Raw genomic sequence first — 24,577 nt, forward strand, 5'->3', positions numbered from 1 at the left:
ATGGCTTGGGCAAAATCACAATCACAAGGAAGGCACCAGAAGCTTTGCTGCTGATCTTTCACAGCTTTCACCACACAGACCTTAGGGCTCTGAGAACCAGCCTGTGACAAAGACTGCCAGGCAGCAGTGAGACCCCTGCAAGGCAAGGGACCTCAAAGGAGTGGTGTTCATTTTACCCTAACAGAGCCTGGAGCCTGTCTTTCAACTCAAAAGTATCCCCATAACATTTTGAGAAAATACCCTTGCCATGCTGCCTTTTAAAAGATGAAAAATAACTTGAGTTGTCAGCCTGCTGTGCTCATCTCTCTAAACAGTGTACTGAATTTTTATGTCATATGCTGAAACATATTCTGTTACAAAAACACTGCACATGGTGAATTTTGTTACAATCTTCTTAGAGGAGGTTTAGATTCAAGCAAATTGCATCTCCTTATTCTCATCTACATCACACCTGAAACCAGTACTAACAAAGACAACGGAAGAAGTATTTTCTCTTTTCTGCCAAGGACTTCATCTGTATTCATTGTGTATAAAGTCGCCACTTAAGTATAACTCTATGGGGTTCCACTTCTGGACTAGACTGTTGTCTTTGCTGCAGAGCAAACCATTCAGATGACTGTAATTATACCATGCTACCAGGGGGTCCAGCCTGAGCTCTTGAGCCACAGCAGCTTTCGAGCTGTTTGCTTGATGGGTAGCAGGGATATGCTTGGCACGGAGGTTTATGGATAATCTGATTTCCTACTGATGGAAGTGTGTTAGCAGCTGCTGCTGAAGTTGACATTGCTGGCTCACCCCAGAAGCCGGCTGTGCACCCCATTTCAGTTACACTGCCCAGCAGGACCCTGTGACAGCCACTGTCATCTCCTGTACATCTCCTATGCTCTTCCACTACACAAAAGGCAAAGACTACATACATTTGCAGTGAAGCTTGTTCAGGAAATTTCTGCTCTTAACACATTCTCACTATGCAGTTCTACCCAGGGACAGATTGATAATATTGCTAAGGCAGTCTGACAGGATGGTCCTGTTAGCCCTGCCTTGGCTGCAGGCTGTGGCCATTTCTCTTAGTGCCTCCCCTGTATCACAGGTGATCATTTCATTTTGTCATTAGCAAGTTTAGAGAACTAACCTGTCAGGAAATAACTCTTTTTTTTCTAAAGCCAAGCTTCTCTGCCCCCTAGTCCCCAAAGCAGGTCACCACAGGTCACTGCAAGGTCACCCAAGACACAGCGCAAGCAGAAATGAGGAAGGATTAATGGGATGGAAATTTGCACTTTTCATCGTTCATCGAGTTGCACTGGAAGTTCTGCTACTACACACTATTTTAGGGGTCTCAAAGTGAACTCAGTCACCAAAATCACCTGGGTTTAAAACCAGAATTTTGGTTATCTAGTTTCTACCCTAGTCTGACAGGCTGCTGGCACAACAGGGGCACTGGGGAGCAGCCATGTAGAGCCAGGTGCAGAACCCCATTAACACATCAGGGGAACTGTACACTTGGTCACACAGCAAAGCCTTGGTAAGTGACTCACAGATTCAAGAAGATGTTGATTTCCACTTACCCAGGGTGAGACCTGAGCGTTGCACTAACAGACCTGTGGCTGTGGAATCAGTCCTCCCTTCAAATTAAACAGGTCTTTCCTAATTCAACCCAGGGTCAGCAAGAAATGAGGGAAAAAAAGAATTAAAAAGCTTCAGTGCAGGGAATCTCTTTGTCATATATGACAGACTTGTCTCATATTCAAAGGTGAGAGTGCCAGGGTCAGGTAGGAGATTCAAAGTCCGTGTGTCTGCTAGTGATTTTGTAGACCAACCTGCAGCACAGCACTTTTTTTCTTTCAGTACTCAAAGCTACTCCAAGCATTGGCTAGGTGCTTGGTTTTGCTTTTTTTTTTTTTTTTCTGAGTCATATATATATTATTTTAAAAAAATAATTGAAAAAAAAAGGTAGCAGAAGGGAGGAAAAGAAAAACAGGTGTCATCTAAAAGTGGTGAAAGATTAAGAGAGAGGTAGATCCAAAGACAGCCAGACCCACGCACAGACTCCAGCTTATGGTAACTTTTTTCCAGAGGTGTCACTACAAGCAAACAACTCCAAATGGAGTTTATCCACCTCCAATTTCAACAATATAACATTTACCCACTTTTTACAGATACCAGACAGGTGAGTAATTTACCACTGCACCACTGCACCTCTCTTCAGTCAATGGGTAGCCACTTACATGAGTAGAAGTTGTTCAGCTCTTATTTCAGGAAAGTCTTTTTCATTTCCTTCACACAAAGTTCTAACACATTAACGACATGTAGCTTAGATGACATGAGAGGTGGAACTTTTCCAAAATACATTTCGGTTCCTGTCAGAAAGTATTGCGTGCCTTTGTGCAGGAAATTATAAAATAGAAAATAAACATGTAAATATACCATTTCAACACATCCTCTACATCAAAGCAGGCCTGATGGTTTTAATTTTGGCTTTTTGAGGTTTTGTTTTTATAAGTTGTTGAATTTATTTTGTGGCTCCTGTTTATGAAAAGAACTTTAAAAGAGTTATAAACTACATTTATCAAATGAAGGAAAACTACAGCTATAAAGTTCTCAGAAAAAAGGAAATAATGTGAACCGTGTATGTGCACTTGTGCGGGGACACACACATACAAACATATATTTTTGAGCTAGTGACTGCTGAACCACAGACCACATGCAGAAGAGTAAAAACCACCCATAACCAGATGTGCCACTGCAAATCCCATGTTTTAGGATATATTCTGAAATCCTTAGTGCTCAGGAAGATGTAAATTCCCACACTATTAGTATCAGTGATATGGATTCCTAGAAAGACCGACTACCTTCACATTTCTAAAAATAATCCAAGCTCCTACTGGGAGATACAACCCTTTTGAAGTAAAGAGGGGGGCTACCAGAGTGTAAACATGTGAATTGAAAATCATCCAGCACAACACAGAAGTGAGAACAGCAACAACACATCACTTCAAACCTTCCGAGAACCAAAGGGCTGCAGAAGGAATTCCACCCTTTCCCACAGAATTAATACCTGAGCCTTGTACCTCAACTGAGCATATCAGTGCACGGCTTGTAGAGCCATCATCTGTTAAACTGTGAAAAAAGTGGCCTCAGATTATACTTGAATTTTCCTATGGCAGGAAAGTGTAGCATTAGGCAGGTGGAGAAAAATGCTTCAGTTCTTTCTCTATCCACAGCTGAATAGGAAACCCCAACTCAAAGGTTTCCTTCAAGCTATAAAAATAAAGCAAGGCTGTTTCCACAGAATGGAGAAAAAGTCATTTCCAAAGTCCCTATCCATCTACAAACACAATATATAAGACCAAATAGCTTTTTTACCTTGTAATATCTCTCAGTGATCTAGTAGAGCAAAGTTTGTTGATATTCAGGGTTGCAAACCCATCTGTTTACTCAGGCTTTTGTCTGTCAGCATAGTTCGAAGAGGTCGCTTTGAAAGATCAATTTTTTTTCCTGGGGGTTTCTTCAGAGCTACCACAATTTGTTATTGTGTCTGTTTAGAGGCTTTAATTTGTGGTTTTCAAGATTGCATAACAGCACAGAGAGGTGGTGAGAGGCCCACATGAATAGTTCAAAATAAGTTTGACAATATTGCAAATATCTACTAGTAATTTTCCCTGGACTGAACCGTGGAATGCCAAAGAAGTTATTAATTGGGCTGGTGCATGAACATGGTTTTATGAGGTCTAGGGCATATACTTCCATTCAGATGCTAAAATGCTGAATTACCTTCACTTGCTGTTGACACCAAGTAAAGACAATGCACTGTGAGGGCTGCAAACCAGGCATCTGATTAGATTGCTCTAAACCAGCCTATTCGAAACTAGATAAAGAAAAAAATAAAATGAGATTTTAATTTTGCCTTTTATTCAGAGTTCTCATAATAAGTTACGTAAAAATGAACCAAGCTGCCTAGACCCCCATGAGGACGCTCAGCACTCTTTTTCCATTTCGCAGATGTTAGACGGGAGGCACGGACATGCACCGTCACTTTTGGAGAAGCACAGGCTTCACCTGGGGGAGTTGGAGGTCCTTGGGCTCTTTGGGAATCTGCAGCCAGAGACCTGACACTGGCCACAGGCAGAAATGGGGTGCTCAGGACCCATTGGCACATTGAATGCTTGGGCCACATGTCCCAAAGTCAGTGTGGCAGGCCACCTGCGTGAGCGGCAGCTGTAGCAGCAGTTCAGGGATGCATGAGCTGCATTTACATAGCAGAGGGCAGTGTTCAGCACTTTTGACAACTAATATCCCTTTCTGAGGAAGCTGGTGAGGAGATGATGTGCATGCTGCAAGCAGGGAACTCTGCAACAATGGAGGGGCAAGGTTGTGAGCAGAGACACCAAATTAGATTCAAGTTCTGTACCTCCGGGACAGGACTCCATCTAGTTCAGCAGGAGGGAATCTACAGGCCATAAATTCCTCCTGATAGGTGAAGACTGAAGGTGGTCAGTCGGTGCTCAGCCCTTCGTACTGTGAGCACTTTGCTACTGATGCACAACCCACCCAACTCCAAACCACTGCGTGGGCAGTACACAGGTCTACCTGGCCGTGCCTATGAGGTGATGCTTGAGCCACCTGTTTAAGGACTTTGCCAGACCTACTCCCATGAGAAGCTTGTGCTTATACGTCGCTTGACAGGTGTAGAAGAGCACTGCTGGGTCGTCTTGGGACGCCGTAAAGGAGTGCCCGCGCTGACCTGCTGCTCACCTGGACGCAGCGGGACCCCGGTGAGCAGGGGGACACCGCAGACGCAGCGCTCCCCTTAGTCTCCCCCGTCCGCTCTGCCCACCCACCGTGGCACGCCCGGCAGCGCCGGCCCCGCGGCGCCCGCGGTGACCCTCCTTGCCTCGTTCCCTCGGGGGAGGCAGGTGAGGGCGCGGTGGGGCCGGGCCGGGCCGTGAGGGCCGCGGACACCCCCGGCCGGGGCGCGAGCCCCGCTCCCGCCGCCGCCGCCGCGGCTTCTCGGCCAACAGCGCCCCCTCGCGGCCACGCGCCGCGCGCGCCCCTCCTCCGCGCGGGGCAGCGCCCGCCGCCCGCGCCCACCGGGAGCCCCCGCGCCGGGGCCGCCCCGGGGCACGGCCCGCACGCACCGGGCCGGCGGTGCCGCTGGGCAGGGGCAGCGCTGGGGCAGCGCCCACCCCTCGGCCCGCCGCCGCCGGAGGATGCGGGCGCGGGGCGGCGGCGGACTGGAGCCCCGGGTGCCCCTGTGGCGCCGGGGCGTGTGGCGGGGCCAGGGCTGTGCCCGGAGGACCGGGCTGCCGGGGCGGGGAGGGGAGGAAGGCGCGGGGAGGGACGCGGCGCGGGCGGCCCGTCCCTGTCACCTGCAGGCGCTGCCGGGACGGCCCCGGCCCCGCTGCCACCACGGCCCCGCGCTCCGTGCACAGCCCGGGGGGAGCTGGGCCGGGGGCGGTCTGTGCCTGTTGCATTGTCCTTGGCAGGGCTGTCTGTGAGCGCCTGCTGCTATCTGCGGCCGGGGACCCCGGCGGTGCCCTGCCTCGGACTCTCTGCCATGCCTGATATCGCCTGCACCCTGCTCCGTTGCACGTCCCTCGTGGCTCCCGCCGGGGCTCTCTCCCCTTTTGTCTGTGTATTTTTAGGTCATTAGAGTGGAGGGGTAGGTAATCCCCAGGCTCAAGTTCCAGAGGGGCGGGTTCTGGCCGGAGGTGGAGTCACTTTTCATTTAAATCCCTGACTATAAAATGGGCTTAAAGAGAAGCGGGATCTCAGCTGTGCTGCACAGACCCCGGCACGCAGGGTGCGTGGGGGCCCCCCGGCAGCCAGCGCCCTGCAGCACAAGCCGCTGCGATGCTCCACTCCCTCGGCGTTCACACCTTGCAGCTGCTCACCCAGGCGGCCGCCTGCATCCTCCTCTTCCCCCGCTTCCTGCTCACCGCCGTGATGCTCTGGCTCCTGGATTTTCTGTGCATTAGGAAGAAGATGCTGACGATGCCCACGGCGGAGGAGGCGGCCAGCACCAGCGAGGGGCCGCCCCCCGACGACCCCCCGGTCTGCGTGTCCGACTCCAACCGCATGTTCACGCTGGAGTCGCTGAAAGCCGTGTGGCATGGGCAGAAGCTGGACTTCTTCAAGTCGGCACACGTGGGTTCCCTGGCCCCCAACCCCGAGGTGATCCAGCTGGACGGGCAGAAGAGACTCCGCATCCTGGACTTCGCCCGCGGCAAGAGACCCCTCATCCTCAACTTCGGTAGCTGCACCTGACCCCCGTTCATGGCCCGCCTGAGGTCCTTCCAGCGCCTGGCCGCGCACTTCGTGGACATTGCCGACTTCCTGCTGGTGTACATCGAAGAAGCACACCCCTCCGACGGCTGGGTCAGCTCCGACGCAGCCTACAACATCCCCAAGCACCAGTGCCTCCAGGACAGGCTTCGGGCAGCTCAGCTGATGAGGGAAGGGGCGCCCGATTGCCCCCTGGCCGTGGACACCATGGACAATGCTTCCAGCGCCGCCTACGGTGCCTACTTCGAGAGGCTCTACATCATCCAGGAGGAGAAGGTGATGTACCAGGGAGGCAGAGGACCAGAGGGCTACAAGATCTCGGAGCTGAGGAGCTGGCTAGACCAGTACAAAACCCGGCTCCAGAGCCCCAGCACGGTGGTCATCCAAGTGTAAAAAGGACCTGGCAAGAAGCGCAGGGGTGGAGAGGCGAGGGAGGGCGGGAGGAGAGGTGGGGAGGGAGAAGGCACTGCGTCGCGGATGGCAGGAGCTGTCTTCCCGCGGGGACACTCGAAGGAGGCTGCTGTGCGAGCTTTCGAGCAAGATGTGCCATAGTCCTTTCTCTATTCAAATCATGTTGATTTGCCAGCCACGCTCTGTCAATACTGTATTTCCATGTGCGTTTTGTAAATAACTCTCTCTTTTTCCTTTTTTTTTTTTTTTTGAGAAGCGTTTACTATTTTTTAAGGAGGCTCTCTTCCTACGGGATCTGTTCCCAGCTGCGTGTGTGCGCGGGTGTGTGTCTGAAAAGTTGTGTACAAGTGCTCCATGCTGCCTAGCAAGTGCTAACTGGGATTTCTAGTATTTCTTTGTGATGACCGATTTTGAAATGGGTTTCTCTAATGCCAGGAAATCGCGTCTGATGTTGTCAAATACTAGAACTGCCAATAGCCAGAGCTGGACGGAATGTCCTATTTATGTGGGGGGGTTTTGTAAGACGTTCGTTCACCTTCCTTTTTTTTATGAATTTTTTTAAATAATAAAAGTTGAGTAAATACACGTCTAACCTTGACTGCCTTTCCCTGTCTTCAGACCGCTGCGTTGACTTTCACTCTTGCCTATCTCACAACACCCTCCCCGCAGCCGAGGAGGGGCAGGCGAAGCTGCAGGATGCGCTGCTGGGGGCCCGGGGGCGGCGAGCCCTCGCTCGGCGGTGGCAGGAGCGCGCACCGCCCGCGACCCGGCTGATAGTGAGAGTACTGGGTGTCCCCAAAGGGAAATGAAAACCTCCGGGGCTCCTGGGGGAGGAGACCGACCAGGAGGACCACGCGCTGCCTCTGTGACCCCGGCCAGCCGCCTCCGGGAGGGCGAAGGTGCAGGGCTGACCGGTGCCGTGCAGGCAAGTGAGTCCCGGCCAAAAGCACAGGCAGGGGAAAGCCGTCCTGGGCTGCAGAGCCGCCCCGCCGAGGACGCCCCGTCTCGGGCACGCAGGCAGTGCCAGACCGGAGCCCGGCCGGGGGCAGCGCGACCCGCACCTGCGGCGAGGCGGGGCTGCGGGTCGAGGGCAGGAGGGCAGCCCCCAGCCCGGTCGTGTGAGGCTCAGTCCCCTCCCCGGGGGCCGGCAGCTACGCTCCAAAGGGTGAGGAGTGAAGGACTTTGCTCCCTCGGAGCCCGAAAGGTGAGACCGGGCGTGGAGAGCATCCCGCAGCCTCCGCAGGAGCTGTGCAAAGCCGCCCAGAAACAGCGGGTCTTTAAGGACCTCCCATGGCGCCTCCGAACGCCTCCTTGTTCTCCACAGCAGCGGGACGAGGCGCCCGAGCTGTTAAGCCCCTAAGTTTTGGAGAGGGGTGCACGGCCCGGAGGTAGCGCAAGCCGGGGACGCCGCTCTCCGCAGCTGGGCACCGAGTCGCGCCCGCAATACTAAACTAAACCTGCGGAAAGCTGTTTGTTCGGGCGTAATAGCCCCTGTCTTGACCGTGACAATGTTCTTCTGGACCCTCAGTGTTCCCGTCCCTCAACATTCACGGTTTAGACCAGCATGCGTAACCGATCCCGCCGCCTCTCATATAAGACGAGCAGCACCGGATGGTCCCTCACAGAGAAACCAGACGCTCCGACCCCGCTCCTCTGCCCCTTTGCCCCCAAAGCCCCCGTCCTGGGTGGGAGGGGCGGGAGCGCAGCACCCCTGCAAATCGGGCCGCTCTGTTGAGGTGTCAAAAGATCCGGCTCAGGTGCCCGCTTCGGGCTTCCCGACCCGCCTGGCCATCGCGCCTGCTCTGACGGCCTCTAAAACCTATTCAGCCCCTTTACCTTCCCGCTGCACTCAAGGGCGGAACCCCCGGCACTGGCCTCGGGGCTGCACCAGTTCGCCCGACTCGGGCGTCTCCGGTTGATGCTGGGGCGGTGGGACGAGAGCCCACCTGGAGGTGGGCTTGCTTTCCCTGGCTGCGCGCTGGGCACCAAGCACAGATCCCTCCGGAGCGGAGGGGAGCCTCGGCGGCAGCCCCAGCAGCGCAGGGTACGGCAGGGCATCCCCCCGCTCCTCCCGGCGCGGGCAGCGCCCGCCCAGGCGCGGCAAAGGAGTCAGTGCCTGAGCCGCTGCCAGCGCAGCCAGTGCCTCCCGCCTGGTGCACGGGCTCACCAGCCTCGGCTTCCTCCAGGCACCCTACGCGGGACGAACGAGTGCTCTTCCCTGGGGCCAGACTCCCCAGCACCAACAAACCTGGCCCTGCCCCGCTGCCCATGGCTCCCAGCGCGGCCCTGACCCTGCCCCCGCAGCGCCTTTCCCAGCCCCACGCACGTCGTGCCTCCAAAACCAAAGGCAGAGGAGCAGCGGGTCTCCTCTCGGCTACAAGGGCAGCCTCTGTGTACGCGATTACTCTTTTTCCTTTTTTTTTTTCCTAGAGCTTAGTTTTCCTCACTTTACAATAAAGCCATTCTTTGCTTTCTCACCTCGTTATCTCTTTCCCTTATCCGCTTTTGGCACGCTTTAGTTGTAATCCGAAGTTACGGGCCAACCCCTGGCACGTCCCCACCCCAGCCCGACCCCCAGGACATTTTACGGTCATACGGACTTCTGTGATCACTGTCCTCACGTGGGCTTTAATAGTAACAGAAACAGCCTCGTCTTTACTCTGTACTACTAGCAGATTTTGGTCAAAGGCTATCTGAGGTCAGGATTTTTTCTTTTTTTTTCCTAAATAAGTCAGCTTTCTAAAGCTACATTCCTCCTTTAAACCGAACACAGAGCTCTTATTTATCATTTTCCCTTTAATCACCAACAGAAGAAAAAATTGCTATGAATTCCTGGAATCCCTGAAAGAGATCACACTTTTCCTTTGCACAAATCAAAGTTATCTGCTCCTATTATATCCTTCACTTAAAATGAACCATAAGCCTCCATCCCACTGAGCTTTCTCGGGGATACTTGTTTAGCACAGACGAGAACAATACGCTGTAGATCTAAAGAGCCCAGGGCGGCAGAAGCCTCTCTGGCTGATACAAAGGATTGAGAAACGTCCTATCTTTAAAACGCATTTTTAGTGCCTTTCCACCTCCCTAGTGCACGACAAACAGAAGTCAGAGAGCAGGAAGATATTTATCAGAGAAAGATCTGAGTGGTGACTATGTGTCTGTCAATAATTAATTGAATTATGTCCTCATCATAATTACATACAGTCCTCTAGCCAGGAGGAGAAAAAAAAGAAGGAAGTTGTGGTGTGGTCGAAGGGGGATCTCAGGACATGGTTCCAGTCATTAAAAATGTGATGTAACATTGCAATCTGGTGTATTCTGAGGCACAAATGGGGAAACACAAACGAAACCAACTACTAAAATATTATTTGCTTTACAGCAGGGAGACAGAAAAAGTACTTGCCTTCATTAGTTGTTTTCATTACTATTTTCTGCTGGGGATTTAAAGGTATTTTACAATGCAAAAAACAGAGGTCTTACTCATTTGATCTATGAACTATATGCTTTAGGGTTTGTATCGTTCACCACATGCTGTCTGACTACACTGGATGCTTCTGATGTTTGAAATAAAAATTTTAATTGATGCAGAAATTAAAATTAGTCCAGCAAGGCACCCTATATTCAATACCAATGTAGAAATGACACAGTCAAAGAATCTTGCAAGCAAATTCTTACTCTGATACTAATTTTTCTGTACTTCTTCCAGTCATAAGGGAGATCATAATATCATTATTAATTTATTATTTACTAAGAGCTGTTAGAGTACTCTTTTGGTACACAAATGCAAGCAAACAAAGAGCTCGATTCAGTTCTCACACAAGTTTTGCTCTGGTGTAACTTCAATGACACGGGTGTAGTCACTTCAGAACCACCTGGGTGTAATTATGATAAAAATCTGGGCTATTGCACTTCCTTTGCTTTTCTAATGGTTCAAAACCTCTCTTTTCCTACAGCATGCTGCGGAAGACAGACATCTGTTTGAACACAGAGCCCAAAAATCACTCTCAAGTTCCTCCTCACTGGCAATGCCAGTGTCCTATATCCTGCCAGAATTTAGGCATGTCAGCACATTTCCTCATTGCTCTGCACCCTCCCTACAGCATGAGAGTTGTAAACCCCATCGATATGTGTTTCCTTCCACTTGTTAAGGCACATCCTCCTGGTGTCTTGAGCTTTAGATCAGGTAGCTTTTCATTCTAATTGCTTTTCAGCATCCAGCTGCCAAAAGAAATTTGACACCTGCTTCCTTCTTCGCAAATTTCTCTTTTCAAACAAATGTTTGATGATGCCTCTTGAAATGGGGTTCATTTATGACCTTCACTTAATTGGCTAATTCATGTATTTTTCTCATCTACTTGGCCTTCCACCTGCTTCTTCAGGGATTTTGGAAGTGGTTTAGAGTGGTAAATGCACTAACAATCAACAGCCAAAAAATCTTAACTAGAACAACAAACAGTATTCAGTACTCCCTGTGTGAAAATGCAATGCAGGACAAGGTTAAAATCCTTCAGCTAATATGTTTTGTATAAGAACCCTTCTCATGGTATAATGCTTACCCCCTCAAAAGTAAGGATCCCTCAGTCTGGTCCATAGACTTCCTGTGCCCATCAAACTTAGAAGATCAGGCCTGTCTGATGTTTCCTCTCTCTTTTGCAAGTTAGTAGATCCATCCTGACTTTTCTTATGGAAGCATTTGCTTCCATTCCCTTTCAAGTAATATAAATATCCTCCATCTTCAAAGGACATTTAGGACATGGCCATATGGGGCAAGGTAGCTCAACCTCCTGCATGTCACTCCTCCAGTGCCCAGAATTACCCCAACACAGAGGCGATCCCAGAATCTCTGATAAAGATATCCAAGAACTGCATTTTTTACTGAAGACTCCAAGAATGAACTGGCACATGGTCCCTGGAAGAAGGGCATTTCATTATCCATTATAGAGTAATGGGCACAATAAAAAACTATGAACGGATTTAAAATTTACTGAAATCCTTAGCAATGAGGTTAAGAACCATGGCAAAGCCTTTGATATTTTCTGCCCATCTTTTCCCTCTCACCCTCTTAGGTTTATAAAGCAACTAGTGCTTGAGCAGCCTTCATTTGCCTGGACTTTCATATCCATTCTAAGGCATCCCAGGCTGGATTTTTAGGGTCATATTTCTATTTCCTTGGTGTGTCTTGCTTTTTTTGCCTGAAAAGTCAGTCAGGTATTGTCTGTAGTAGAAAAAAATCAGTATAGTTATTTAATCACTACAGGTTACCAGGCAGAAGTCCTCAAATCATGTACCACAATGTGGAATTTAAATGAGGTGTCATAGCACAGAACCTCACTTTAAGTATCATAAACTTGAACATTTCTGTTTCGAAACATCTTTCAGAGCTTTCTTTGAGTTCATATAACTTCACAAGCATAATTATGCCAAAGATATCATTAATACCAAAGACCTGAGAGTAGAAATAATTTCTAAGAATAAAAAATCATTTAGTAACCTCAGGATAAATTTTAAAATATGTGTTTATGAAAAAAAATATGTTTTATTACATTTCGAATAAAATGTAAAGGCATATATTATGGCTTTCAAGAATTGTTATAATGGAAGTGACCCTAAAAAAACCTATCTGACTGAGCTGAAGAAGTTCTGGAAGTTGCACAATTCAATGCAAGAAAAAAAATTAAGTTACTTGTTCACTTTCCATCTGCGATGAAGGACAAGAATGAAGGACAATCAGAAAAGAATAGGGCACAAGGCTGCTGTCAACTGGATTTGCAGCACATGCACACAGAGAACATACTGTGCCACACAGACACGTGCGTACAATGGCAGCGATCAAATTAGCCCAAAGTGGTTCTGGAACACTGAAAAGGGAGAGGCAGGGAATTATGTATTTTATAAAACAAAATAGTTAATTCGAAAAGTGATAATTATACAAAAATTTAAACAAATTAACAAGTTCATTTCTATTTCTTCTCACTCAAAAGTGGAACACATCCACTGCACGTATGTCAGTGAATAATGAACAGTTCCGGGGAAACAGAAAATGCAGACCTCAGTTGTCTTGTTCTCTCTATTTCATTTAATCTTTCCTTTTCACTGTATATTGCCTTCTCTAGAAGGCATACCATTGGAATGATTATGCTGAGCTCTAGTCTTTTTGATGTTCATGCAGACCTATAGGTGTTTCAGTTGTGATGAATCTCTGATACAAAATAATCTACCACAACATCAAACTGAGTCAATAGTTCTATCTACCTGATTAGATCAAAGGTCTGGTAAGCAAAACCAACAGAAAAATTTGGAACTGTTCCCCAAAACTGACCTGTAAGACCTCTCCTATTCCTATGAGATGTCTTCACTGCATTCATTCAGCCAAAATAATTTCCAGAAATTATCTATTGGGAAGAACAGAAAGGAAAAAAAAAAGAGCAGATTGAGGAAGAAATGTCATGGATCTCGCTTTTTGTTTGTGCTTTTTTTTTCTACTGGCTGAACCTTAAAGTCTTCAACTACATTCTCATGAACACAAAGACAGGTTTGGAGGAACTCTGTAATGATTTGCCAGTAGAACTGAAACAAATTGGTATGTACCATAGAAATGCATCTGTGTTTTCTAAAGTTGGATAGGAACCTATCAGAGAGATGCATATTAGTCCTTCCTGCAGACACTGTTGGAAACTGGAAAGATCTCCTTTGTCTCTTACCACATATTCTGTGTTACTATGAACTCACCCTGGAATTTTTTATCTGGTTAACAAATCTAATCCCTGGAAAAGAGACTTGACAAAAAGGCATATCAGATTTTATTTTGTCTTTGGAGTCACTGAACATGCCTGCTGACTCAGAGTTCCTTTCTAGATCTGTCAAGCTTCTCTTGCTCAATGCAGTAAGACAATGGCTCATGGGCCAGACAATGGGGAAGAAGCCACTGAGCCTATGGGGTCTCTGGGAAAGACTGCAGCACTGTATTACAAATGCACAGGATAAGGCCCAAACTGTGGGACAGCGAAAAGAGGGAGATGATTATCTATTTCCCATGCACAGCACTGACAGTTGACAGATGTGCCCAGCTAAATATTGTCTGTGAAACCTGGTATTATTTTTAATACCAGGTGACCAATCAGGGCATTCATTGTAATGCCCAAGTCATTCGTTTTTAGGCATGGATGTCTCATCATTGCAAAATGGAATTTGGGTTTTTTTGGAAAAGAAATCAACACTTAAGCCATACTTTTGAGCAAGTCAAAAGACACCCAAGGGTATGATTGCCTTGTATGCTGCTCTTTTTAATAAGGCCAAGGAAAAGCATCACTGGATGGGATCATCATCATCTGCTGCTTTAATGCAGACAATCGAAGAAGGCTCCTTACTGATGGCTGTAAATTCATCATTATGGATACCACTCAGAGTCATTTGGCATGACATTTTTTATGCACAGAACAGAAAAGTGCAGTATTAGCTCCTGAGTGATTGGATGAGTTGTGCATCCATTAATGGGCATATCGGAAAATGTTTCCCAGCTCTGACTTATCTCCTACACAAATTGAGAAGATGCAGATTGTCTTGCAGTTGTTTACTCAAATTTTTGGTGCGTTTTTTCATTTTGTCCAAAGTCCTGTTTATTTGAGAACCTACTGTCATCATGCATTGCAGATTTTACTGCTGACTCTGAGATCATAACAGCCTGGCTGTGTACACTTACTATGAAATCTACTGGATGAGAGAAAACTAGTCACAGTAACCCCATAACAAATAAACATTTCTCTGTTCACTGCTTTGGGAAATGAAGGAATTGGTAGATCATAAACCCAGGAAAGCTGGACAAATTTTTGATTGAATTTTTTATCCACCCATGTTGGCATTTTAATCTGGTTAAAATCTGTGTTGTCCCTCTGAAAACTGCAAAATTATTTCAGCAAGAATTCAATACAACATAAAAACATTAAAAATAGAAACAAAAAACTCATGCTCATTTTCATAATAGATCACACTTTTCATTTAAGATGTTTCATTTCTAAATGCAACTAGATTTAATTTTCCAGAAAAAAAAAAAAAACATAAAATAAAAAATTTTAAAGTTTCATTTTCCATTTTGGCCAACTCAAAAATCTACATTTTCCTGTTATGCAAGGGAAATAAAATACACTTTATTCATATTCCCTGTTCTGTAGTCTTTCTTCCCATTCATGAATTGTTCAGGAACTGGTTATGATCTGTTAATATATTCTTTAGCCACACGCTTCATCGATCAAATTACACGAACAAATTTCAGTCAAGAATATATCAACTAATTGTTCACTTAGGATATTTATTTAACTGTGGTATATAACCATCACTTACACAAATGGTGTCATATTTGCTCCCCTGCTGATTATATAACTTTTTTTTTTTAGAGAGGAAATACAAAATATCATGGCATTTCTCAGATGTAAATTATCAGATGAATAATCACTAAATGTTTAAAAGATATACAAAGTGTCTATCTAGACAGCAGCATTATCCACATTTAAGCTATCAACACATTTTCAGAACTCTGAATCAACATGTTTTAATTAATAATATGCATAAAATATAGTTTATAGGAGAAACCTAGATACTAATAATGCTCTTAAAAATAATAATAATAAAGCCTAGATTTCAGCACTGAGGTTTCCAGCATAAACAATACTTTTTCACCCTGTAAGCAATAGAGAGAAATCAATCCTACCTCAGCTGCCAGACAGTACCAGAGGATGTTCTGGTACAAGACCAGCCCATGTCCATGGATCTGAACCTGGAAAATTCATATCCTGGACAATGTGAAATACACAAACTGTTTTCTTGGAACTTTAGGGGAAGAAGTACTGATCAGCACTTGTGGGAGATGGTGGGAGGAAGACTGCTCACTTTCCTAGCAAAGCTACTTACTCAGGATATAACTCAGCTGTGTTACAGTATCAAGCAAAATATCAGGTACATGCCATAACTGCGAGGCTACTGTTTAATTCCAGGTGATCATGATTCTTCTTTATTTTATTCTGACCAGAAAGTCTATTCTGACTTGAGAAAGCTTCCCAACATTTAGCCAATACATTCCCTCATAAAACAGCTGAATTTACCAGAAATTTGCACAAACTCCAAACAAAACCCCACCAAAAAAAACCAAAAAACACAAACAAACAAACAAACAAACAAACAAACAAAACCAAGCCAAACTTTAAAAAAAAAAAAAAAAAAAAAAAGGAAAGTTTTACTCAAAACTTTCAAGTCAGCTCTAGGATGAGCTTTGGGCTTTTGGATTTGTGTGTAACTCCTTTCATTGTCTAACTGGTTACTTATCTCTCCCTGCTGTGCATATGACCAAGAATTGTGTAGGCAGGCGTGCTGGCCAATAAAACCTCAAAAAGCAGTGAAACACTCCCATCAGTGCAAGCAACAGTTCTCAGTATAAATAATTGTCTTGTCATATCTCCCCAGGCCCATTCTCTTTCCTTTCTTTCCCTCTTGCCTGCATTTCCTCAGAGATGTTTTCTCCGTCAACATAGCCTCATGTTACTTCTCTGCAGCTCTGCTGCCCTCCATTCTAAAATCTGGCATTACAGTGAAACTTCCAAGAATTCCATTCTCTGAAGCATTATGAGTCACACTGTAGTCCTCAGCAATATTTTTAAAACACCAATGTTTTTTTAATCACTCTTGAGACCCACAGAAGAAAGTAAGGATATTATCTTGCTAACTTACAGTCGTGGTTGTTTTTTCTATTGCCACCCACACTCTCTCATCTTTCTCCAGATACTCTGCTCCAGTCTCTCAATAGTGCAGGCATATGGTATTCAAGCATGCCAGAGTCTGACTTCAAGTTTTAGTCATTTTTCTTCCTGTAAAAAGGATGAAGGGACATTAAGCCTATGACCCTTTGAGAGCTTTCTTTATATAAAAGTTTCATTAGGGTTTATACTTTAAAAAAAATTATATGCCCTACTGTAAAACTAACAGAGAAACATCAGGTCTGAGACATAATTCATCATACCTGAGTACCAGCAGTGCCAGGTGTCTGCTATGTCAGAGGCAGCACAGAATTCCCTAGTGCAACAGTGAATATAGGAAGGGGAGAATTCATGCCTGCTCCTGGCAGTGATTTCCAAACAAGCATTTTAAGAGAGGAGATGGTTATCTTTAGGAGCTGTAGATGTAAATACTATCCCTGATAATAAAAATATAAATCTTTATTCTACTGTTTGAAGAACTTTCCATTTTAATTAGAAAAATAAAATCAACATTACTAAGCTATAGGTAAAGTTATCAGTTCATTTTCATTGTGTGTTTCAATGCTTCCTCCTTTTTCTTGAGCACGAGGGATGAGGCAGCTTGTATTATGAAAGAGTTGTTTGCAGCCCAGGATCGAAGTTCCACAAATTGCTGTTATCTGCTCTGCAGATGCTCATGTGACACACTGAGTAAATATACCTTAAGGTGAGCACATAACACTGCACAATGGGCATTCAATAAAGAAGATTCCTAAAGACAACAGTTATCTGAATTCTGTAGAGATCAACTTCTTGCATGAAGCACTCGAGGATGACGGGCTGCCCCATGATAGTCTCTGGAAAAAGCTGCCAGGAAACAAGAGGACAAAGAGACCTAGATTTCAAATTACCAGCTGATCATGTGAAGAAAAGTACATTTGGGTCTCAAAAGTTACTGAAAAATGGTCAGTGAGCTTGCCTGTGCAAGAGATGATTGAGAGAACTGTGAAAATAAACACATCATTGAGAAATGGAGGTAGGATGAGTGAGATTTACTTAAGAAAAGGCGAGAACAGTGTTGAGTGAAATAGAAAAGAATCCATATTAAATACTAGCATTAATGCAGTAAGCCAGGAAGCTACAAGTGATCAAGACTCCTCAAGAATCAGTTGGGTGAGGGATTTTATACACACTTATGGATGTATTTATTTGGCAACATAAAATAAAACACAATCATACTGAAACTGCTCATTTTACATCCAGCTTCTACAGAGCTTTTCTGTCTCACTGCCTCATACCCACAAGTGTGGCAAAGCAATAAACTTGCCTTTCATTTTAGTAGGATTTTTCTTCTGCTCTATGTGTCTTTAAGAAACCTTGACCAATTTTTTTAGTGTACCAATACTAAACTTTTCAAGGATTCTATAACTCCTGGGCTGCATCAAAAACAGCATGGCCAGCAGGTCAAGGGAGGTGGTTCTGCCCCTCTACTCTGCCCTTGTGAGACCCCACCTGGAGCACTGTGTCCAGCTCTGGGGTCCTGAGCACAAGAAAGACATAGAGCAAGTTAGAGCGAGTCCAGAGAAGGGCCACAAAAGCGATCAGAAGGCTGAAGCACCTTTCCTACCGAGACAGGCTGCGAGAGTTGGAGTTGTTCAGCCTGGAGAAGGGAAGGCTCCAGGGAGAATTCATTGTGGCCTTCTAGTATATAAAGGGGTCTTGTAAAAAGTAGGGAGAGCAACTTTTTACACAGACAGTGATAGACATGGGGGGATGGTTTTAAACTAATAGAGGAGAGATTTAGATTAGATGTAAGGAAGACATTCTTTACCCAGAGGGTAGTGAAACACAGGAATAGGCTGCCCAGAGAAGCTGTGGATACCCCATCCCTGGAAGTGTTCGAGGCCATGTTGAATAGGCCTCAGAGCAAATTGGTATAGTGGAAGGTGGCAGGGGGTTTAGAACTAGATGAGCTTTAAGGTCCCTTCCAACCTAAACCATTCTATGATTCTGTGATTCTAAGATGCTGTAACTAGCAGCCAAGATGTTTAAAAATTGCTTTACTCTTTGTGGGTGTTTCTTTAAGATGAAAAAGAACAATTTCTAGGAAATAGGGCCAAAATACTAGCACAGTTATTATCCTAATGTTAAACTTTTAAATCCATGTTTGGTATTCCTAGTCTCAATAAAGTTGTTACACCTCAGTGACCAATATCCACAAATCTCAGTGAATGGCTATGAGGTACAACTTGGCTAAACATCACACTATCTATCAACTCATCATCATTATAGATTCAGGAACCTATTTAAATATGTCATCCAGTTTTGAACATTTGTCATAAAAGTGTAGCAGCGATCGGCTCAGATATTTGGTAACTGCTGACACCATTGATCATCAGCTGGAGAGATTTCGATTTTTCACAGAAGCCATCAATACCAAAAACGCACTTCCTTAAGCCCCTTCTATTTCCTTATTTTGTACTACTTCAAAGAAAAAGAATATCCTCACCCTCTCTGAACCCCCATCACTGTGATTTTGTGCCTTGGACAGGACACAATGCAACAGACACTACAAACAACCTGTGGTCTGGGCAGTACACATCAGGCTTAGCAAACAGAATGTCATCAGTCAAAGATCAATAGCTAAAGTTTCCAGGTTACTGTGAATCATACTCCTGAGTGACCCTTCATATTACCTCTTACTGGCTTTTCAGGAATAATTAGAAACAGGTGGCAGTTACACCATTTCTGTAAGTTTAAAGCGCTGAAAATCAGAATTGAGTCGCTTGTTGTTACATTTTCAACAGCAGACACTGTCAACAGCACAGGCAATTTTTGTCTGAATTTACCAATGCTTTATTCAGTGCTTCACAGGCAGAAATGCCAACTGACACAATAGGGAAATCTTGCACATACAAAGTATGAAGGCCTGAAAATGAAGACTGTTGTGAAATTTAGAAATGTGATACTGATGTGAATGTGCATGTCTCTAAAACAGTCTCTTCTATTACAGATCTCAGATATGTATATGCCAGACATAGCTGAACAAAAGCCAAAGCCTAGATTAATTCACTTTCTATAAAAGTTGCCTACATATGTATGCGAAAATCAAAACACAGAAAGTAATATTGGAGAGCTCAAAAAGAAAATCATATTTAATTAGTTACAGGTTAGTAACTAATTAGTACAGATTCAGGAACTTAACCTTGAAGGATTTTTTGTTTTGGTTTGGGGCTTTTTTCTTCCATAAAATAAACATGGAATTTGGTTTTCTTTATAAGCATTCTTTAATGAAGAACAGGTAATGATTTAGTCAGGAAAATACAGGGTATTTTGTTCACTCTTACCTTCTTTTTCCACAAAATGTCCCCTCAATATCATTTATGAAAAAAAAAGGCAAAATACTACTTGGGGGAATCAAAGGGTAAGTATTCAAATAATTTAGAAGACAAAGGCCACATATTTTAACAAGCCTACCCTACCATGGCAATATGATGGGAGTTACAGCTGTAACAGAGATTTTAACTGGGGAAGAATCAGTGCAGATTTGCAGATGGAAGTCAAGTCTCAAAAATGTACTAGGCTTGTCTAAAGGAACATGTGGACAAGATGACCTGGTAATTGCAGGGTTGCAATTCTACATTTGGATAGTCTGGTGCATATGTCTTGGATTTCCATGAAGCTTTGGGAAAATTCACAGGTCTTTAAAAGAAAGAAGCTACTATGGCACAACAGGAATGGTCCTCTTGAGCATTGTTAGCTTTTTTGAAAGTTAGGAGAAAAAAGAAGGAATGAATGGTCAGTTGTCAAAGGGGAAGAAGGTTGTTCACAAGGTGTTATGAGATCCCTGCTGCAATCTCTGCTGTTCAGGGTGCTCCTAAGTGATCTCAAACAGAGAGTAAACAGAAACTTTATACATTTTGCTGATGACCTGAAATTATTCAGGATAGTTAAAACTGAAGTTGTTTGAGGCAAAGTATAGAAGCACCTCGCAGTCCCAAAAGACTAACTGGTAAAGAGACAGATGAAATTAAATCTATTTCTAAGTTAGCAAAAAAAGGTGTGTACACATTTTTGCACATAGCAGCCACCTGACGTAACTCCGGACAACAAAGTCTATGAAGATTTTAATGATTTAATGAAACTAACTATTAATTTATATCAGTGATTCAGAGTATTCCTGACAGTGCCTTTTAATTTCATTGAAAGTTGGTGTCTTTTAGACCACCACAGTATTTTTTATAATTCCATTTGGGGATTGATCTTTTCTGCCATTACACTACTTAAGAAATACAAACTAATTATCCTCACACTGTATGAGGTCGATAAACTGTATAACTCTCTCATAGAAAGAATACTGAGGTATTTTAGTTAAATTAATTGCACAAAGTGCTAAAAATGTGTCAAGTAACTCTCCGGTAGGGATTCATTTCCATTGAATCCTTTCCTAAAAGGAATTAAATTAAATTTAAGCTTTCCTTGAGAAGGTGGAAAACACTTCTAAAATGTAGATATATTTCAATCGGACATTTCTGGAAAAGAAAGGTTCAAATTTTCACATTACAAAAAATTACAAGTGTTTAATTGAATGTCTTTATTTTAGCCAAACACTACAATTCAAACAACTTGAAGTAGTAATACACCGAATCTTTTTTTTCCTGAAGATTTTCAAGAATTTGTCTTTTTTGTTCCCACTTGGGATGACTTTCTTTTACAAAGTATCTTTTTTTTTTTTTTGAGAAACAAACAAGTTAATTCCCTGACCAAATCAGAATCCATTTGTCCATTGCATGCCATCAGTTGACAACACCACAAAATCTACCTTTGAGGAATTTTTAATATCTTTTGTGTAGAAAAAATATCTGTTTAGTAGTATCTCTTCATAGATTAAATTTTCTGGGTAGAGTATGTCCCTGTTGATTAACAGTCCCTGAAACATCCTGGAAGAAGTTTGTATGCATGTAGGGGATACTAAAACAAAACAGAAGTGTCCTGCCCCAGGCACACCCAGGCTGAAACTAAAACTTATACTGAAAGATGAGGAAAAATACCGAAAAAATAACCTAATTGTAATAGAGGAATTTTAAAGTTTTTTGTAGCAACTGCACTGAACCATGATCTGAAAAGATAGGCTTCACCTGCTCAGTCAATCTGTAATTCTACATACAGCCCAGCTAAAGCTCCAGGCATATGAATAGATTGTATAAAGCAACTACCTGTTTTCAGATTTCTACAGCTGCCAATCTTTACCCTTGCAGGCTCTCTGTTACATACAAAATAAAAATGTCTTAAAACAACCCCATGCACTAAAAAATGCTGGGAGAGGACCAGCTGGAAAGCAGCCTGGCAGAAAAGAAGCTGGAGTCCTGACGGACATCAAGTTGAACATGAGCAAGCAGAGTGCCCTTGCTGCAAAGGTGGCCAAAGTTATCCCAGACTACATTAGGAGGAATGTTGTGAGCAGGTCAAGGAATGTGATCCTTCCCCTCTACTCAGCACTGGTAAGGCCACAGCTGCTGGACTGTGTCCAGTTCTGGGCTCCCCAGTACAAGGCAAGACACAGAGATACCCTGGTGAGGGTCCCGCAAAGGGCCACTAAGATGATTAAGGGACTAGAGCACCTCACATGATGAAAGGCTGAGAGAGCTGGGACTCTATAACCTGGAGAAAAGAAGGTTCTTAGTGTGAATAAATACCTGCAGGGAAGGTGCACAGAAGGTGGAGCCATGCTCTTTTCAGTGGTGCCCAGTGAATAGGACAAGAGGCAATGGGCATCAACTGAAACCTGGAAGTTTCCATCTGAACATCAGGAAACACTTTTTCCTATGAGGGTGACTGAGCAATGGCAGAGGTTTCTCAGAGAGGTTTGGAGTCTGCATCTGTGAACATATTCAAAAGCCATCTGGAGATGGATCTGGGCAAATCTCTCCCAGCAGCCCTGCTTGAAGAAGGGGGTGGGTTCAGATGACCTCCAGAGGTCCCTTCTAACTCCGACCATTCTCTGATCTGTGATTCTGTAAAATATTACTCAAATTGACACAAGATTAAAGAAAAAAAAATGAAAAAATACAGGAATAATTGAAAAAATTGGTCTTTAACAAGAAAACTAGGGAGAATATGCCTGAGCAACTAAAGCAGCAGAATCTTTCTGGTACATTTATTTATAACAAGTACTTAATAAACAGCTAGAAAAAAAAATATAAACCAGAAGGAGGATATACAAATCCACAGATTATAAAAGAATTATATAGTTAATTTATGAACCACTGACAATTAAAGTGGTATGCTAAGAGGAGAAGGTAATGAGAAATAAAAAAAATTCAAAAGGAAGAAATATGGTTTGCAGTTGTCCCATGGAAGTCTAAGGAATTCTAGCACTTGCTTTTCAGTATGAACCAAAGAGAGACCAAGAACATACTAGAACCATAAGCAATAGAAAAAAAAAAAGAATAGGATCAAAAGATCACAGAATAATTCATGTTGGAAAGAACCCCTGAAGCTCATTCAGTCCAGCCTCCAGCTGAAAGCAGGGTCAGCTATATAACCAACTTATTCGTATGCAGCTTGGTCTTGAAAACTTTCAAGGACTGCACAACTTCTCTGTTCTGAAGGTTGACTGACTGCAGTGTAAAAAGGTTTTCCCTTAAATCCAGCTTGACTTTGTCTTGTTTCAACATCTGTCCACTATCTCTTGTCATCCCATCACACAGCACCGTGAATAGCCTGGCTCCATCCTCCAAGGTCCCCCAAAATCCGTATCTTCTCCATGTTGAACAAGCCTCAGCTTCTCCTCCTGAGGCAAATCCTTCAACCCATGACTATCTTGGTGGCCCTCCACTACACTCGCTCCAGTTTTAAATTTAAATGACAAATCCTGGGTAAGATAAATAGCACAATCACTTCAGAGATAACCATAAAGCAGTGATGAATAGTCTTTTTAGAATAGTTTGGAATTTTGCATCTTAGAGAACTGATAATATATAAAAGACACAATTTGAAAAGATCTCCCTATTCAGGAATGAAGATAAACTTTTGCTTAACTTTTATTGAGATCAAAGTCCCACTTAGACAATTATGTTTAAGAATCTACTTGCATTTCTTAACAGGGATAGACTTGAGCACATGTTAAAGCACTTTCCTGAATCTGGGCAAGAGAATGCAGAATATAACCTGTAACTGGACTTTGTATCTGATTACAGTGCCTTTCAAAACTTTACCCACAAATGATTCATATTTTCCCAAACCCTTACAAAACCTGATGAACTGCAAAGCAATTAAAAGACTGAAACAAAAGGTAATGGAAGAACATATACCAAGTCTGGAAAGAGGTGGTACAAGACACAACAGAGTTCATTTAGTATTACTAAAGATTTCCATTAGCTACCCATGGCGATAGATAAATAGCACTTACACTTGTAAATGACATTGTACCATTACAAATGCTAGTGAAAAGAGTGAAATACATTGCAAAGAAGTCTGAAAATATCAGACTATGGAAGCCAACACTGCTTGCCTTGCTTATACAAAATTCCCATTAAAACCATAAGGTGTGCAGAATTTGGCTCCTGAAAATAGGAAATAAAGGAACAAATCCAAAGCCCACTGAAGTCAATAGGAGACATTCTTCTGACCTCAATGGGCTTTGGACATAACCCAAAATGAGATTCACTCTGGAAAAACGCAAGCTGAAGGAAATAATCATTCAAAAAGTATCTGAGAGAGAGATGTTTGGAAAACCTGGAAATCAAAGAATACCTAGGAGACTTTATGTAATATATGATACGTGACAAGAGCTTATGAACACTGTTACAAGACTGTACCTTTTCTAAAAGCTGATTAGTCTAGAAATGAAGACAGAATATAGGAGAGAAGGAAACAATCAATTCCATCCAGTTAGAGAGCAGAAGTCACAGGGATATCATATCACAGTGCACGTGGGTTGTTTTGTATGGAATTTAAAATGTGCCAATCATCAAATAAAAACACAGCACCAAATTATCCCATTTGTGAAATCCCTAATTTCTCAGCTCTTTTCCCAGATACAAGTCTGCATATAGGAATCCATGGTCAGACTTCAACATGATAGAAGTGTCATATTTTTGATTTGGTCCTCTTCTCATTTTAATGATGAAGGTCAATGGAGCCTTTTAAGATCCTGTCTT

The 24,577-nt window shown here is 43.9% G+C and overlaps 1 protein-coding gene and 1 long non-coding RNA gene across 2 annotated transcripts in view; one reads left to right on the top strand and one right to left on the bottom strand.

Moving 5' to 3' along the window:
- Window positions 1–5,765: 5,765 nt before the first annotated feature.
- Window positions 5,766–7,278, top strand: DIO3 (iodothyronine deiodinase 3). The gene has a single exon (XM_032691810.1). It carries the CDS (start codon window positions 5,851–5,853, stop codon window positions 6,673–6,675), a length of 825 nt encoding a protein of 274 aa, XP_032547701.1. The 5' UTR covers window positions 5,766–5,850; the 3' UTR covers window positions 6,676–7,278.
- A 4,412-nt stretch (window positions 7,279–11,690) lies between these two features.
- Window positions 11,691–24,577, bottom strand: part of LOC116788746 — a 50,350-nt gene continuing 37,463 nt past the window's right edge. Inside the window, exons 2-4 of the long non-coding RNA XR_004357752.1 lie at window positions 16,411–16,547; window positions 13,013–13,085; window positions 11,691–11,908 (exon numbers count right to left, since the gene is read on the bottom strand). This is a non-coding gene — a long non-coding RNA (uncharacterized LOC116788746). The remainder of the gene's footprint in view (window positions 11,909–13,012; window positions 13,086–16,410; window positions 16,548–24,577) is intronic.

The sequence above is a fragment of the Chiroxiphia lanceolata genome, chromosome 6, assembly GCF_009829145.1.
Source record: "Chiroxiphia lanceolata isolate bChiLan1 chromosome 6, bChiLan1.pri, whole genome shotgun sequence".
Taxonomy (NCBI): Eukaryota; Metazoa; Chordata; class Aves; order Passeriformes; family Pipridae; genus Chiroxiphia; species Chiroxiphia lanceolata.